Genomic DNA, 18,679 nt, shown 5'->3' with positions numbered 1-18,679 from the left:
TAACAAAACAATGTAGTCGGTACACTGGCTGTATTAGAACAGATCCACCGGAAATAACTTCTTTAGCCAAAAGGAGAAAAAAACAACCCAAAACCCACAACAGAACTGAAACTTTTAAAGTTCACTACTAATATTTCCTTCATTCCCTTTTAAGCATGTCGTTATTTGCTGACATCTTTATCTGGTCATCACGTAGTTACCTGTATTCCAGCTGTTCGTGGTTCTCTGACCTCAACAAGTCATCTTAAAGAAGTCAGTATGTCAAAATAAGAAATAAGGAGGTTAGAATGGTTTAAGAAAAAAAAATCTATAGTACTAATTTTGTATCCCAACCTCCACAGGACCACTTTTAAGTTACAGCAATAACTAAAACCAATGAACTACCACAAGAAATATTTCCTTCTGTACATGATTTTTATTATTTACATAATACAGCAGAGCATAGATGCTGGATAGTGTGATTATGTGCAATACCTAAGTATGAACTATCTGTACATGCTTGCATATCTGATAACTACATTGAAAGAACAAATTTAAAGCAAAAGCTTGATGTTTTTAATAGTGAACAAAAAATCTAAGATTGAACACTGCAATAAAATCATAAGTAGCATCTTGTGTACATACACATGAGAAGAGGCATTACAACACTAGTCTACACTATACTTGATTATATAAAAAACCACCACAAGTTTCATACATCACAAAACCCCTTTCCATTATAACACAGAAATTATATTACCAGACAAGCATCAGTGAACTATACTGTCCTTTCTAGTTATTATACAAAGCTGTAGATAACGGAGCCCATGCAATACACCCAAGAACACTACAGTCCCACACCCAAATACAATTAAAAATTATAAAGCAGCCCTCCAAGAGTGGTTCCAGCTCCCACTTAAGATTACAGGAGTCATGTTGGGTATGATTCCCATACCCAATAATTGTTACATTTAAAACTTTTTTTTTTTAATTGAAAAAAGCTCCTAATATTCTTTTGAACCCAGAACATGCTGAATTTAAGAAGCATATGAATAATAAACTGCTCAAATACTTCTGCAAGTTACACAGATGCATGTGTCACTTGATAGAGTTGCCGTGGTATGTCTAAAAATCCCACCCAGAGCTTTTGTTTTCTAAGTCAATCTTAGCACAATATTGTGCTACACTACATTATTAGCTATGCAAAGAAAAGCAGATAACTGTTGCAGGACAGTTCTTAAGTTTCTAACAGGACATTTCCTTTGGGAAATTATTATAATTTTCATTATTCTGAAGTTAATGTTATCTGTTCTAAAAAAGTTTTCTTCTCATACATATCTGATTTCCCCCCCATTTTCCTTGTTGCAATTGCTAAATGACCTTTTATTAAATATGGCACCAACAGTCATCTTACTGGATGGTAGAGCCCTGTGGCTAGCACAGGTCTTTCCCATGAGAACATTCTTCTATGTTTTATAAACAAAGATAAAGTTTGGATGTTGTTGTTACAGTGTCTCGAGATTTGGACAGTTCAGGCCTGGCCAATCAGGCCTAGGGGGAGGTTTCTGACTGACCAATCTGGGTGACCTCTGAAAAGTCTATATATATGTTGGATTCAAATAATAAAGCGCTTTTTCTATGCCACGCTGAGAATCCGGGTTTTCCTTCTCTGCTAGCGGCTCAACAGCAACAGAGCCCTCTACATGTCTTATATTCTGCTGGAATACAATGGAGTGTGGAAACTAAAAGTAGAATAAGATTTTAAATGGATAAAAGTAGACCATCAGCCTTTCTGACATAGCCTTCTCCCAAACAGGCACAATCTTTGGCTAGTGATAAACACCTTGAACATCTCAAAAGACAGATCTGCTGCAAACATGAAGTAAACATCTGTTTAGCACATGTGAACTAGAGCCTGTCTTCCGTGCATGTGTATTCCTGTGCACGTTCTAGCTGTTCAGTCATATTCTGAAGAGAGCATATACATTTTCAAGGACTGTATCTATCCAATTCTGCCTGTAACAAACACCCAAACATTGTGAAAAAAACATTAAGACAGACAAGGCTAAAATTAAAACTTTGGAGAACAAAGGAAAATGGCCATGCATCTGCTCTTTAATGCTTTCATAGGGCATATTAAAATAAAACAAATAAAAGTCAGTCTTTTCACAAGTAAACTAGTTTATATTCTCTGGATTTTTTCAGCCACCACAACTGGATTCTCTTTCCTGATTTTTGCTGCAGCTTCTGCTTTGTAATCATATGGACAGTTATGCTTGTCAGAATAACGGTGAAGTCCACAAAATAAGTTTCCACATCGGCAATCAAACCCTGTATAAAGAAAAGGAAAAGCAACATCACTAGGAAGCTTCAGACTTAAGAAGGATATAAATTAAGGCTTAGCCAGTACAAAGGGGGTATGTGATTCTTCTGTATCAAACAGATTAAGTGGAATGATTATTTTCTAATATTATCTCAATTAAGGGATCTAACATTATGGATTTTGTAACAGCAAGCAAAAGTTTAATGCCTACAGATTTCAACAAATTTAATCTAGTAAGAGGCAACTAATCATATAAATCTATTCAATATTGACAAAGTACTATCATACCCGTAAGGCCAACCTTCTTTCTGCATGTGAAACATCTGTTCTTTTTTGGTTTAGGCAGTTCAGAAGCTTTCTCTTCACTCTGTGAAGTACTAGGTTGAGAAACTGATGGGCTTGGTTGAGTAACAACTATTAAAGCAAGCAAAAGAAATAAAGGTTATTTTCTTCCTTCACTTCACTAGCATGTTTGGATTTATTAACAGTAAATTCCCCTCTAAGACCCTGAAGTTTATTATCTGAAGTGGTAAGTAGAATAGGTATTCTATTAACTTCCCTTTAATCTCTACAGAAAATTATCAAGTTTTTCCCACTGTTTCATCATCTAGAAAATGCAGGATACCTAGTGTTATCACCTGTATACACCCATATAGGTCCTGTACACACAATACTAAAAGTAATATGATCCAATTTAAATTAATCCAAAGCAATAACAACACCGTCAAAGTTGTTGAACAGAGGAGATACTTGTGGAAAAGAGTCAATAGAAACAAATTACATTGACAGTAATGCTTTTTTGTCATAGTACCAAGTTACTCTGCCACTATACTTGCAAAGTCAGATGATTTAAAACCTTAGGGTCAAACAGTACAACACCTAACATTCTTGAGCTTCAAACCACTGATTTTGTGATACACCAAGCATACTACTACAAGCCACACAGCTCAAAAGAGCCATTGTTTCAGACACTTTTTTTCAGTAATTTAAAGAGAAAAGTACATATTTGCATTGGATATTAGTATCCTTGTACTATATTCAACCTTAATGATCAAGCAGTTTGAGTCAAAATGGCTTATTTTTCAATTGCCTTTGTCATGAACACTTTTAGTCATATTTCTCACTTTTTCAAGTTCTATGCAGGATAAAAATGGGTCCTTCTGTGAACTTCTGTGGATCTGTTAGTTTTCTTTGAAAAATTAAATTTTTTATCAGTTGTTTTAAAAATCCCTTTAATACTCAAATTAGTGCAGAGGAAAGACAAGGGAGATGTGTTTGTATACAAACTTTAACCCATACAACCCAGAGAGTCTGTCCCTATTCAGTTTTTCTAGACACTGGGGCAGGACAACCCCCTCCCCCTTCTCTCTCTCCCTGATCGCTGGCTAGAGATGAATGGCTCAGATTAAGTTGATAGCTTAATCCTAGCTATCTAGTCCTGGCGCCTGGAAGCCAAGGTGAGACACTAAGAAAATGTGAAGAATTTTTGAGTGACCGCAAATCCATATACTCTTTTCCTATAAAAAACACCACGAAACCTTGGAAAGGTAGAAGCTTTCTACATGGACATTGGAGCGTGAAGTAAAGTCTTCTCCCCAGGGTTTGGACGCAGCCCTGTGGTTACTTCCCTGGGATTGAGTGAGGAAGCTTAATGTATTCCAGCTCTAAAATTGGATTTGGTAAGATCATTGAGTTCCTAAATTGTATTATTCCGGCTAACTTATAGGTACCTTTCTTAACTTGCATTAAGCAAGCATTTTTAAACTTGCATTTCAGCTAGCTCAAGCAAGCATTTCTTAACTTGCATTAAGCAAGCATTTCTTGCATTTTTAACTATTTTTATAGTTCAAGCAAGCGTTTACCTCATAATTGCATTTTAGCTATTATAGTGTTGCAACTATGCATTCATTGTGTGTCTATGTGTGTCAATCTATTCTATGTTTGTATGTTTGTTTGTTATTTTCTGTATCTAATAAATGGTATTTTTAGACAGATCGGCCAAATATCAAACAATCTTGTGAACAGGACTAAGTCTTGGGGAACTAGCTATCTTAAAGTCTGTTAAACTGCAAAAACACATAAAACTCCTGTCTCTCATGCAAGACAGATACTCAATGGTATGATTACATCTATTGTTTTAAAAGATAATGAGCAAACTATAAAATACACTCCATAATTAATGATTGAGAATATAGCTTTAAAGGACTCGTAACCAACTTTATGCACACAAGTATGATTTCTTAGTTGAGATCCTTTTGGATCAGTAAGCATTGCATTCTGAAAGTGGATTTTTTCAACATCATGAACTCCTTACAGTTAACTTTATATTACCCTTACTAATAATACCTGCTCTTATAAAATTGTATTTGTATTATGTTCATATGCCTATTACTACTAACACAAAGCCTCACAAATCCAAGCCCCATTTCACAATTCACTGTAGAAGTGAACAAAGAGAGCTTCCAGTCAGTTCATATTTCAGATTGTAAACAAGATTCAGTAGTGACAAACTTTTAGAGGTAACAAGGAACTTTAAGTGCTCATACCCAAAAAGTTTTATACAGGAAATCAGTATTTTCTTATACAGTATTATAACTGTAAGTCCTAGGGAACAACTCAAGATCTTTACTGACTTTATTGTTGAATATTCTATATATTCTTCTAGAAAGTGTGAAGACTTCAGCATCAACGCTATTCTGCTAATTCTGACGACAACAATACTATCCAGTCTTGGATATATAATGTTTTTTTCCATAATTAAGCATGCTATTAATAAAAAGCAATGGTATGGCACTACAATCATAACTGCTATTAATACTTTTCAGAGTAATTTCCACAGCTGCTTTTTTTTTTTTTAATTAAGCAATTCCTTTGTCTTAACAATTAATATTTTCAAAATGAATAGATATAACCTTTTGAACTTGTCTTTAAACCCCAAGGAAAGTAGTGTTCAGTATCAGATAATCTAGTTGAAAGCCTATGAAAAAAAAATCAGGTTAAAAACACTGAAAACACAGTGTAAGGCTGTTGGATACCACACACCTTAGGTGACAGGAATTAAGAAATTGACTAGACACCTCCCAAATCAAGCAGCAAGGTCAAGCTAATTTTTGATTTGTTATATTACCAGTCTGTTTAAAATGAAATGCTAGTTGTAAGCCATGGCAGATGGAAAAAGGGAACCTTCCAATTCTCTGGGGAAGTGAGCAAGCAGCCGTGTGTGTTTAGCTGCCTACCAGGGTTAAATCACAACAGACCTCTTTGGTGCCCAACAAAGGGCTTGAAGGGTTTGAGATAACAACGGACTTGGCTAGAATGTGCTAGGTCAAATTTATAGCTGTTAGTGCTGTTTAACTAGTAATCAGCAGGCTCCTGTGCTTGCCATGGGCTTGCTTGCCTGACTGCAAATTAAAGCCTAGTGCTCATTAGTGGCTGCTTTTTGCTTTCGCTGCTTATCATCTTACTCTTGCTGAGCAGGTACACCTCTAAAGGGATTGTGGCTCAAGAAGTCCACACTGGAGAAGGTATACCTTGAAGCCTCTGTGGCTGTGGATAAGTCTATAACATAGCAGGTACACTCCTGAAGGGACTGTTGCTGTGGGTAAGGCCACACTGGAGCAGGTACACCTCTGAAAGGATTGTGGCCCATGAACAAGATTGCACAGGTTGCCCTAAATCAGAATTGTTCAATTTATTACTCAACACAGATAACACCTGCAAAAAGGAGGCATCCACCCACTTTTATGCCAGCAGAGTTAGACCTTATAATGGGTTTTAATAATGACGTCCTCAAAGTAGCTTTGATTAACAGCTAGAACAGGGACAACACTCCTTAAGTAAAGCTCACACATAAAAACAAACCCCCATTTTTTCATCAAACTATGTCTCAAATGAAATATAAGTTTTAGTTCTTCTGACATGATATTGGTACCCACATTCATCAGATACAGATCTGACAACTGCTTGCCACAAAAAGCTCCCTCTAGTATACATTAAATAAATTTTATGCCAGAAATCATACTGTGTTAATCATCAGGCAAAGTGCTCAAAGTGATTGCCATATAATTGCTATGGAATAAATCATTAGACAAAAGCTGAAATTATGGTAGGAAAATGGTTGTTACTGTCACCTGCAGACCTGCCTCCTCAGTACCAATAACCCTATTCATATGGAACAAAGCCTTTTATCACCAGAACATGTTTTATTGCCTGAACAGAGGTCCTGTTGGCACGTAGCCCTCTTCATCACCATGGTTATTTCTCTTGCCAACCACCAGCTCAGGTTACCAGATGAGGTTTGTTTCACTTCAATTTTAGGAGACCAGATCTCCTGCTACAAGGTTGAAGAATTCAGGAGCAAAAAGAAGTTTCCAGAAATGGACATGACTTTTTAATTTTATTAAGTAATACAACAAGTTAACCACAGGCATTGTAAAATGCAGTGCCATCAGGAAAAACAAAACAGGCACAGGGGATGCCATCCAGAGGGACCTGGACAAGCTCAAGAAGTAGGCCCCTGTGAATCTCCTGAGGTTCAACAAGACAAAGTGCAAGGTCCTGCATTTGGGTCAGGACAACCCTCAATATCAATACAGGCTGGGGGATGCAGGGATTGAGATCAGCCACGTATAACAGGACTTAGGGGTACTGCTGGATGAAAACCTGGATGGCAAAGGCAGGGACTGGGAGAACAAATAAGCACCCACTGTAGGAGAAGATCAGGTTTGAAAGAATCTAAGGAACCTGAAAGTGCACAAGTCCATGGGACCTGACGAGATGCATCTGCAGATCCTAACAGTACTAGTGGACGAAGTGGCTAAGCCAGTATCCATAATATTGAGAAATCATGGCAGTCCAGTGAGGTTCCCATTGACTAGAAAAGGGGAAACATAACCCCCATTTTTAAAAACAGAAATAAGGAAGACCCAGGAAACTACAGACCAGTCAGTCTCACCTCTGTGCCAGGCAAGATCATGGAGCACAATCTCCTGGAGACTATGCTAAGGTACATGGGAAATAAGGAGGTGATTGGTGACAGCCAACATGGCTTCACTAAGGGCAAATCATGGAGGTCTTTATGACAGGGTTACAGCATTGGCAAATATGGGAAGAGTGACAGAAAAAAACTACCTGGACTCATGCAAAGCATTTGACACTGCCCCACACAAAATGCTTGTCCCTAAAGTGGAGAGATGCAGAGTTGACAGATGGACCACTTGGTAGATAGGAAATTGGCTGGATAGCCACACTCAAAGACTTGTGGTCAATGGATCAATGTCCAAGTGTAGACCAATGACAAGTGGCGTTCCTCAGGGGTCCCTACTGGGACCAGAGCTGTTTAACATCTTTGTCAGCAACATGGACAGTGGGATTGAGTAAGTTTGCCAACAAAACCAAGCTGTGTGGTGCTGTCGAAGTGCTGGAGGGAAGGGACCTGGACAGGCTTGAGAGGTGGGCCCGTTCAAACCTCATGAAGTTCAACAAGGCTAAGTGCAAGGTCCTGTACCTGGGTCTGTGTAATCCTAAGCATAAATACAGGCTGGGTGGAGAACAGATAGAGAGCAGTCCTGGGGGGAAGGACTTGAGTGTGTTAGTGGATAAGACAATTGACATGATCTGGCAACATGCACTCGCAGTCCAGAAAGCCAACCATGTCCTGGGCTGCATCAAAAGCAGCATGACCAGTAGGTCGAGGCAGGTGGTTCTTCCCCTCTACTCTGCTCTCATGAGACCCCATCTGGAGTACTGCATCCAGCTCTGGGGCCCCAAGCATATGAAAGATGTGGACCTGTTCATACAAGTCCACAGTAGGGCCACTGAAAGAATTCAGGAGGGAGGGCTGAAGCACTTCTCCCATGAAGACAGGCTGAAAGAGTTGGGGCTGTTTAGCCTGGAGAAGAGAAGGCTCAGGGAAGACCTTATAGCAGTTTTCCAGTACCTAGAGGACCTACAGGAAGGCTGGAGCAGGACTTTTCACAAGGGCATGAAGTGATAAGAAAAGGGGGAATGGCTTTAAACTGAAAGAGGGTAGGTTTAGATTAGATATTGGGGAAAAATTCTTCCCTGTGAGGGTGCTGAGGCCCTGGCACAGGGTGCCCAGAGCAGCTGTGGCTGCCCCTGGATCCCTGGCAGTGTCCAAGGCCAGGCTGGACAGGGCTTGGAGCAGCCTGGGATAGTGAAAGATGTCCCTGCCATGGCAGGGGTGGGAGTTGGAACTAGATGATCTTTAAAGTCCCTGCCAACCCACACCATTCTACAATTCTATTATCAGGAATCTGCTAGGATAAGGAACCAACCTAATCCTAGTACAAAAGTGCCTGAAAAATAAAAAGACAAACAAAACCCCCACAAATACAACTGTTGCACTCTATATTTGGGAACATTTACTTCACTCAGTCTGAAAGTAACATGCATCTTCAAAGCAGACAGAGGGAGAACAGCAAGGTTACTGATGGTTAGAAGTAAACCACAAGCCACAGCATGACAGCTGTTCAACCTACACAAAGGTCCTGCAAATAGGAAGACTAATGCTACTCTGACCCCAAAGTATTAAACCCACAGTGACTGAGGCTTCTGAAAAAGTAATAACCACTGTACTAACAGGCTCAAGAACAATGCATCCCAATGAGCAAGAAATCAGGCAAAGGGGGCAAGAAACCTGTGTGGATGAATAAAAAACTCCTGTCATTACTCAAACACAAGCAGGAAATACACAGGAGATGAAAGCAGGGTCAGGCCACTTGGAATGAATATAGAGAGGTTGTCAGAGTAAGAAGAAATGAGATGAGGAAGACCAAGGCCCATCAAGAATTAAATCTGGCCAAGGATGTCAAAGTCAACAAGAAGGACTTCTTCAAATACATCACTAACAAAAGGAAAACTAAGGATAATGTGAGGTCATTCCTAAGTGGAGAGGGGACCCTGTTGACAGAGGACACAGAGAAGGCAGAGTTACTGAACGCTGCCTTTGTATTGGTCTGCACTGACAAGACCAGCCCTCAGGGATCTCTGACCCAGGAGACCAGGGTAAAGGAATCTTGGAAGGAAGACTTTCTCTTGCTCAAGGATTGGGTCCATGAGCCAGCAGTTCCCTTGAAGCCAAGAAGGCCAACAGAATCCTGGGACGCATTAGGAAGACCATTGCCATCAGGTCGAGGGAGGTGATCCTGCCCCTCTACTCAGCCCTGGTGAGGCACTTCTGGAGTGCTGTGTCCAATTCTGGGCTCCTCAGTACAAGAGAGACCTGGAGCTCCTGGAGTCCAGCAGAGGCCACAAAGATGATCAGGGAACTGGAGCAACTCTTATGAGGAAAGACTGTGGGAGCTGGGCCTGTTCAGCCTCGAGAAGAGGTGACTGAGAGGGGACCTCATCAATGTCTATAAGTATCTGCAGGGAGGTGTCAGAAGATGGAGCCAGGCTCTTCTTGGTGGTGCCAACCAACAGGACAAGGGACAGCAGGCAGAAACCGATGCACAGGAAGTTTCACCTGAACATGAGGAAGAACTTTATTGTGCAGGTAACCGAGCACAGGAACAGATTGCCCAGAGAGTGTGTGAAGTCTCCTTCACTGGAGATATTCAAGAACCGTCTGGATGCAATTCTATGCAATGTGCTCTGGTATGTCCCAGCTTGAGCAGAGAGGTTGGACCAGATGATCCACTGTGGTCCCTTCCAACCTTACCCATTCTGTGATTCTGTAACTAGACTGTCAGAACTGACAGTGGTTTTCCTTACACAAACCAGTACAGCTGGAGCAGTTTATGAAGGACTGTATCCTGTGCAAGGGACCCATGCTGGAGCAGGTAAAAAGTGCAAGAAAGGAAGAGCAGAGAACAGTTATGAACTGACTGCAACCCTCCATTCCTACTGGACAACTCAGAATATAGAGGGAGGAGGTAGAAGAGTCTGGAAGTAAAGCTGGGTCTGGGAAGAAAGGGGTGAAGGGAAGGCATTTTTAGTCTTATCTTTGTTTCTTACCATCATGCTCTACTTTTTAAATCAGCAATAAATTAAATTAATTCAGAAAGGACTACCAAAGTAATAGCAAGGTTTTAGAAGCTTCCTGTATACCCAAACAAATTAGCCAAAATAGAACCCTATCAGTTTAACAAAATGCATTGGCTTCCAAAGTAATAGGAAGCAGTAAGCATGCCAGTGAAGAGTGAAATGCCTGAGAGCATTAAAAAAAAAAGGTTTTAAGCATTCTAGCTACTTTTACATGAAGGCAAACCCCAACTCCTACCACGGAAGGGCCAGAAAAAATAAAACAGAAGAGGGGATAAAGGTAATAGACAAAGAGCACGCAAAAGTCATCAGAAAAAACATACTGTACTTAGACACCACCAGAACTGAAGACTATACTACAAATTACATAATTCTTATGCTGCACATTAACACAACTGACTTGTACATAAAGTTTGAGTCAATGAAAATAAGATGGACAGTATTTATTATGCTTTATCAAGCTTGAGAATAAATATTTTATTATTTAGAAACTGCAACTGCTATGCTGATCTACCCGTCCATGATAAAATGCTAAAGAATAAACTGTATATTCAATTTGATGCCAAAGAACTGGGATAAAACTATTCTGCAGCATGAAACTAATCTCTCACATGCTCAACAGGCACACTCAATATTTTTATACTTACATCAATCTAACAGATACCCCTGTTTAAGTATCACACTGAAATATGGTTTAGATTGGCTGTCATCAAGACTTGATGCCTTTTGTGCATCTCTCAAAAAGATACAATAGCATGTTATTGGCAACAAGCACAGGACTAGCAGTTGGGTCTCCAGTCTTATTTTTCAAGATAGACAGCTTCAAGACTTCAAGGAGATTATTAGTTCCATTTCAGAATTGTTTCAATTGAGGGCATCTACTTGAGCTAGAGCAGACATGGGAAATGGGAAGGTAATTTTGAACACAAGACAAAGTTTATATGTCTGATGATTTTATTGACAGCCACAAAGGAACTGTCTACAGATAGCACCCACATTTAAATACTATAGCCACGTTCAAAACCAAATCAGAATCAGATATTAAAACAAGAAGCAAGCAATATAATCTATCATCTTAAACATTCAATAGCTCATAAGATATTCAGCATATTACTCAGAATATTATCTGTAACACACTAAATTTCACAGCTACTGGTTTTATCTGTAACATAAGTGAGGGCATCCCTTAACAGGGTCTTGCATGTAAAATAGCTGTGGGGTTGAACATTAAAATAACTCATCATATAGGCTTGGTACAGAGCCAAAAGAAAAATGAGCTAACCATCATCTCATTAATTTAATTATATGACAACATTCAGGAATGGGGAGGGTAACCTACAACATGGATGGAATATGGCTAAGTTAATGTTTGTGGAAGAATTTTTAACACTTTTTTTACATAAGACCATATGCATTTCAAGTTCCAGTTCACCTTCTTCATAGGCAGCACTATTGCACAGCTGTGGCTTCAGAATGATAACTCGCCACACTGCTCTGTAAAACAAAGCTATTACTAGATTCAGAAATATAAGGGTTTTTATTTGCACACTACACTAATTAAGTCTGGAAACACTAACAGCCCTGAGAGTCATTCAGGAAGGTAGAGACCCACAAAAATGCTAGAAATATGCTATGAATTGATACAATATGATTATTTAAACATACTTTTTTCACAACAGTTGGGTTTTAGTGCTCAATATGCAAGTCAGCTCTCTTGTATGAATCTTTTATTGCCACTTAAAAATCTGCTTAAAACAAAACAGGTTTCTTCAAGGCCTCTACTATGCCTCACCAACTTAGTAATGGTATTGCTCTGATGCAACAATCAACAAAAGGAAAGTAAAGAAGTTTTACAAGGGTTTTTTGGCATTTAATTCCTGTAAGTTAGCATGGAAAAAAAACCCACAGATATGAACAATATCTCTAGAATATTTTGGGTATATTCTATGGTCAAGACTGAACTAAAATTAAATCCTTAATGAAGAAGTGCAGAAGCAGATCAAAAGCCTACAAAATGCATTATATAATCAATGCCCAATTATGAATTGGAGTTTTGATATAAAGGTATTTATATTTCATTGACTTCTACACAGTTGCTCAGATAAGCAACTGAACACATGCCTCAATTCAATTACAAAACTACAAGCAACAAAGTTGAACTAAGAAATTACAAGTTATAACAAAATAGAGCATGTTAGACATCTAAATTATAACCAACTAGGCCAGTTATATCTGTTATGCCTTTCTTCCTTCAAATGCTAAGATATGATTCATTGCCTTCAGACCTGATTTGTTCTGAATGAGAATCCAGATAACAACCTCAACCTGAGAAAAACAAAAGAAAACACAAGCCTGTTAAGATTCATTCTTTTCAACTTCAGAACCCTCTGGAATCAGATGCTTAAAATCCAAACAGCAAGAGAGTATACTTTTAGCCCACAGACTTAACGACAATTGTGCATACCTAACTATTTAGAACATTGACTTGCAAAATAAAATAAGTCTTCATAATGCTTAAGAAAAAAACCCCCAAACCTACTTTGATTGAAGGCTATATCGTTTGTTCCAGACCTACCATCTAATAGACAGTTATGAAATTAAATTGCCAGGGTGAGACTACAGATAAAACTAAAGTATTTTCATTAGCAACATCATGTCAGGCATTATCTTAGAGAATTACATCTCATAAAAAGTATTAGCTTTGTTTTACGAGGTGACATTAATTATCTACTCTACTATTGTTTCAGCTCCTCCTCAAGACAGAACAACACATATTGGATACTGCAGAAAAAGAGAAAGGAAAAAAAGAAACTAACCCTAACACAAAAGTGATTTATAAAAGGTTGAGGCCAGCTTTTTTTGACTGCAAGACACAGGATCAATGTACTAGTAAATTGTGGTAGTTTTGCTTAGCCCAGAACATGAGCAAGGTATCTTTAACATCTAAAAGAAATTTAAACCCTTCACAAGCTGTTGTAGTAAGCCTGAAGAAGTTTCTGAGGGGTGGGGAGTGGCACAAAGATGGCTCCTGTGTGTCCTGAGTGAAAGTTCTGGAAGTTTTTCACCAAGTCCAGCAGAGCCAATCTCTGATGGCTCTGAAAGTGATGGACATGCTGCCGGCCAAGTGTGAGCCAATTAGAGGTGCTAGTTACGCCTCTGTGAAAACATATTTAAGAAAAAATCAAAACAAGGTAGGCACGCACTTCTTTGTAGTTGGAGGAGGATGAGGTGGAGGTGAAAATATGTGAAGGGAGAACAACATGGAGACACCAAGGTCAGTGAAGAAGGTTGGGGAGGAGGTGCTCCAGATGCCGGAGCTGAAAACCCTCTGCTAGCTGTTGTGAAGACCATGGAGGGAGCAGGAGGTCCCCCTGCAGCCCATGGAGTCCACAAGGATGCAGAAATCCACCCACAGCCCATGCCAGAGGAGCAGGTGGATGCCTGGAGAAAGCTGTGATCCAGTTGGAGTCTCATATAGAGTTAAAGCTACAAAGGCCTTGCAAGGGAGAGAAAGGCCTTGCTCCTGGGATGGAAGCAGCCTGGCCTCAGCTCGAGAGAGTCTGCACAGCACCTTGTGGACAAAAACTCATGTTGCAGCAGAATTCGGGCAGGATGTTGCTCGTGAGATTGGACCCATGCCAAAGAAGTTCCCAGAGGACTGTCTCTCGTGGGAGGGACCCCATGGCTAAGTAGAGGACCCCTCTCCCTGATAGACTGACCAGAGAAAAAACCTCTTACCCTGCCCCCTGCCTGTTGTTGTTGGTTTGGAAAGAGGGAAGGGGGGGTGAGCAGAGAGACTGCTTCTTAAGAGGGAGGGGGTGAGAGAAGAGAAACTGTCTAGAGAGAGAGATAAGTAGAGATAAAGAGTACTTGTAGTAGAAGAATTGTGGTGATTAATAGATTTATGGACCTTCTCCGTGGACTGAGAAAATACCCAACACCCTGCCCCCCTACCCGAGCTGTTGGTTAGAAGGAGGGAGGGGGGTGAATAAAAAATAAAAAATAAAAAATTAGTTCGTAAGTGGGAGGGTATTGTGATAATAGCTGCAAGTTCCCCACACCCCTTTCTTAATGACTGTACTTGTCACTTATTGTCTTGCCTTCCCCACCCCACGTGGTTCTGGCCACTCCCTCGGGTTTCCCCTATTGGTTCCTGTACTCCTAACTCTGCCCCTGTACCTCCCCTGTACCCAGAGGTCACTGGGCCTGTGTGCTGTCCCTGCCCCTCTCTGTTTCCCTATAAAACCCCTCACTCTCCGCCATCTTGCCGTCTATGCTCCACGTGTGTCTATGCGTGTGGCTGTCTATGCACCACATGTGTCTGTGCATGTGAGGCCTTCGCCCACGAGGCATCTCTGCCTCTGGGAGGTTGTTGGCCTCTGCTGCACCATGCGAATAAACATCTTCCATGGACACAATGCATAGACCCTCCTTGCCTCCTTTATCATCGCCGGTTGTGGAAGCAGACGAACCAGAGCTAGCCTTATGGCTCCCCGGCTGGTGAGAGCGCAGTCTCCAGCCCTGGGACATAGGGTTTGCTGCACTGAGGCGCTGAGCCAGGCTGGGTAGAGAAGCTCTAGGGTAAAGTCTGCTGTAACATCCCTTAAACCACAACAGGAGGGAGGTGAGTGAACAAAATAGTGTATGAAAAGTTTATTTTTGCCTCTCATTTATCATCCAACTCGGTTAGGTAATTAAATCACTTTGCAACTTTAAGTTTAGAGCCTGTCTATCCTTCTTCCGTGTGTCCCCTTGTCAATGTCCTATCTCAACTCATGAGATTGGTGTGTGTTTAACAGTTTTTTCTTTCCCCTCTCCTGCACGTTTGTGGCAGGAGAGTGATACAAGGGAATCAGAAGTTAAGAGATAACTTGTCAGAAACTGCTCACCACACAATATATCTACTGACTTAGCATTCATTGTGTTTGCTGAACAAGGACTGTGATACTCTGGAACTTCCACGCTGGCAAAAAAACCAAATTTGTTGTTCTGGCCTTTGGATGGAGAGAAGGTCAGTGAAAAGGACCTTCTGCAAAGACCCCTCCATAAAACAGAACTACACAGGCACAAGGATATAAAAATGACTTTTGAACTCATTATAATACAAAGCGGGGATAGGTTATGCATATGTATAAGCGTATTGGGAAACTCTATGAATTTGTAACATGTAACCACATATATACTGGGCTATACAGGACTGACGGTGCATGTGTCTTTGGAGGGCTACCTCCCATGTGCCTGGCCCTGCAATAAACATACTGGCTTTACAACCTAAAATTATATAGGTTGTGAAGTTTTGTCTCTTTCTTAAATCATTTGGCGAACCAGCTGGAGAACCTCTGTCCGGTGCAGGGCTGGCCGGGAACGGACTCTTTGGCGTGCCCCAGGGCACTTTTCCCTGGAAGATCTCCACTTCTGGCTTGACCACTGCCTGGGCAGAGAAGTATCTACTGGCAGCACGAGAAACAGTATGTTTATCAATCAATAAGTCTACAAGGCGTACGCGTAGCCAGGGAGGGCTGGTAAGGCACTAGAGACGTCTACGTGCACAGTGAGGGTCCCTGTTTAGGCTTGCAAGCAGCTGGCCACAGGCTAGCATGGAAAGGATTCTACAAGATCTGCCGAGGGGGATTGAAGCGAATCCGAGAGTTCTGCTGCATTCCAGGTTTGGAAGCCAAGATAGACCCACCAATGACTGTATAAGAGGCAAGAGAATGGGTAGGCAGAATATTACCATGTGTCTGGGTGTGTGGAGCTCCTATAGCCAGTGTGTGTGCATGTGTGTGTGCTCGGCTTCTGACAACCGTATCCCAGAAGTAAGCGCAGACCGGGGGTGGAAGTGACGCCCCGGATAACCCGGATCCCAGAAGTAAGGTATGAATGTTTAAAGTTTGTGTATTGTTTGAATAGTGTGCATAGAAGTTTATTGTGTAATTCGTCTTTGCTGTGACGGTGTGTTAAGTAATTGCATGCTGTGTATGATAGCTTAAGCTATAATGATTAAACTAAGGGAGAAGAAAAACAGAGGAATACTAACCGAGAGACATCCCCTAACCAAGGAGTGGTATAATACATTATACAGGTGACCTAGAGTGGGTAATCTAACATTTAAATAAAGATTTTAAGCAGAATGGGAAGTGGCCAGAGTAAAGAAACATTAACAAAGAGCCTTCTTGGATGCATTTTAGCGCATTGGAAAGAAATAGCCAGGAGAGGGGGAACAGAAAATAGGAAGACCCTTATTAAATATTGCAACCAGTGGTGGCCTTTATATAAATTAGATTGTGATGAAAAATGGCCAATTTTTGGAACTTTAGATTATAACACCCTGTTGCTGTTGAGCAGCTAGCAGAGTAATGAAAGCACCAGTTCTCAGTGGCAAGAAGGAATGACCTTTATTGTTTTGATTTCATCACATATATAGAGTTCTCAAAAGTCACCCAGATTGGTCAGTCAGAAGCCTTCCCCCAGGCCTGATTGGCCAGGCCTGCACTGTCCAAGTTCTGGGACACTGTTCCAATAACATCCAAACTTTATCTTTATTTATAAAACACAAGAAGAATTCTCGTGGGAAAAACCTGTGCTAGCCACAACACCCTTTTACAACTAATGTTTTTGAGAAGAGAGGGAAAGTGGGATGAAGTTTCTTATGCAGACATGTTTTTCTCTCTCCGAAACCACCTCGAATGGCAGAGAGACTGTGGGCTTGTGCCACCTCAGGACCCCTTGGTATTGGCCCTTGAAAGGGAAAATAAAGCTACTAAAAATAGACTCAAATGATGCTGTTCAGCTTGCAGCATAAACCAAAGACGTACAAAACCAGACAAAGTTCATCATGCAGCAACACAAGAACAAGAATTAACTGATTTTCTTAAGCCCCCTCCTAGGAAGAGAGAGGATGATGCAGACTCGGCGGATACGCCTTCCCCTCCAGGGAGCCCAGTCTCTGCTCGAACACGAGGGAAGCAGAGGTGCTGAAAGCACCTCTGCGAGAGGCCGTAGGCCCAGAGGGTGATACAATGCTGATCAAAGTACCTTTTTCTACCATTGACATAGAAGCCTGGAAAAAGATTGCAAAAGATTACCGAGCAGATCCAACAGTCATAAGTAAACATTTACGTTTTATAATGAAACAACATAATCCTGACTGGAATGATATTCAATTGTTATTGGAAGCTGTAACAGAAACCGAAAAACAATTAATTTTGAAAAAGGCACTGGATTTGGCTGAGGACTATTACAAAACATGACAGGAGGATCACAAGGAATATTTGCCACTCCAGGACCCAAAATGGGATCCAAACAGAACAGCCGAAATGGCTAAACTACAGGCTTATCAGGAGTGGATAGTGAAAGCCATGGAAAAGGCAATTCCTAAAACCATTAACTGGTCAGCACTGTATGCAGTCAAGCAAGGCCCCTCCAAGTCTCCAACTGACTTTCTAGAACGATTAAAAGATGCTATGCTCAAAAACACAACACTGGACCCTGGGTCAGAGGTGGAGATACAACAATTAACGTCTCTCTTTTTGGGCCAATCACAGGGGGACATTAGACGTAAACTCCAGAAACTGCGTTCAACTGAGAGCAAGAATTTAGAGGTATTATTGGATGAGGCGTGGAGAGTGTACAGTAACCAAGAGGCAAAATATAAAGAGAGAGTCAAAAAGTTAGTGACATAAGTGGAAGAGAGTAGAGAAAGGAGTAATCAGAAAGGGAAGCAGAGGCAAGGAAAAACCAGACTGCACAAGGACCAGTGTGCAAACTGCAAGAAATTCGGACATTAGAAAGATAAATGCCCAGAGAAGAAAAATACACATCCCAATAAGAAACGGGATAACTCTGAGGAGAGAGAAATTGCATATGTTAAGGAAGACTGAAGAGGACCGGGGGATTCCACCCTAGCAGATCCCCTGGTTATAGTGAAGCTAGGGGAAAAAGAGAAAGAAGTAGAGTTTCTTGTAGATACGGGGGCAACTTATTCAGTCTTGAATAAAGCTTTGATGCCGATAGGGGAAAATTATGTCATGGTAAAAGGCGCCACAGGCCAACCTGAAAAAGCATATTTCTGTAAGCCCCTGAAGTATAAACTTGGGAAACAATGGGGAATTCATAAGTTTCTATACATGCCCAACTCTCCAAAAGCACTCTTAGGTAGAGACTTATTGGAACAATTGCAAGCAACCATTATGTTTAAAAATGGAGAAATTACTCTGGAAGTGAATGATCACCAATATATAGAAATATTAAGCTTAATATTGACAACCACTGAGACCGAAGAAGAAATTAGTGAAGAAATAACAAATCAAGTATTTCCTGGGGTTTGGGCCACTGGTGTTCCTGGGAGGGCTAAGAATGCACCTCCCATACAAA

At 40.8% G+C, this 18,679-nt stretch overlaps 1 protein-coding gene and 1 long non-coding RNA gene across 6 annotated transcripts in view; one reads left to right on the top strand and one right to left on the bottom strand.

The window, feature by feature from the left end:
• Window positions 1-395: 395 nt before the first annotated feature.
• The window catches only part of LOC146425374 (AN1-type zinc finger protein 5-like), a 42,420-nt gene continuing 24,136 nt past the window's right edge, over window positions 396-18,679 (bottom strand). For all 5 annotated transcript variants that reach the window (XM_085041699.1, XM_085041695.1, XM_085041696.1 and 2 more), the window contains 3 exons: window positions 2,591-2,716; window positions 1,683-2,310; window positions 396-1,413 (listed from right to left, as the gene is read on the bottom strand). In XM_085041699.1, the coding sequence (XP_084897825.1) occupies window positions 2,162-2,310; window positions 2,591-2,716 (275 nt within the window). In that variant the 3' untranslated portion in view covers window positions 396-1,413; window positions 1,683-2,161. The remainder of the gene's footprint in view (window positions 1,414-1,682; window positions 2,311-2,590; window positions 2,717-18,679) is intronic.
• The window catches only part of LOC146425355 (uncharacterized), a 569,707-nt gene continuing 567,180 nt past the window's right edge, over window positions 16,153-18,679 (top strand). The window contains exons 1-2 of the long non-coding RNA XR_014846577.1: window positions 16,153-16,180; window positions 17,183-17,277. This is a non-coding gene — a long non-coding RNA (uncharacterized LOC146425355). The remainder of the gene's footprint in view (window positions 16,181-17,182; window positions 17,278-18,679) is intronic.

Source organism: Lichenostomus cassidix, chromosome W (assembly GCF_008360975.1).
Source record: "Lichenostomus cassidix isolate B80296 chromosome W, HeHo_3.0, whole genome shotgun sequence".
In the NCBI taxonomy this organism is placed as follows: Eukaryota; Metazoa; Chordata; class Aves; order Passeriformes; family Meliphagidae; genus Lichenostomus; species Lichenostomus cassidix.
Note: the sequence above shows the minus strand (reverse complement) of the source record. Positions and strands in the feature narration are given on the sequence as shown.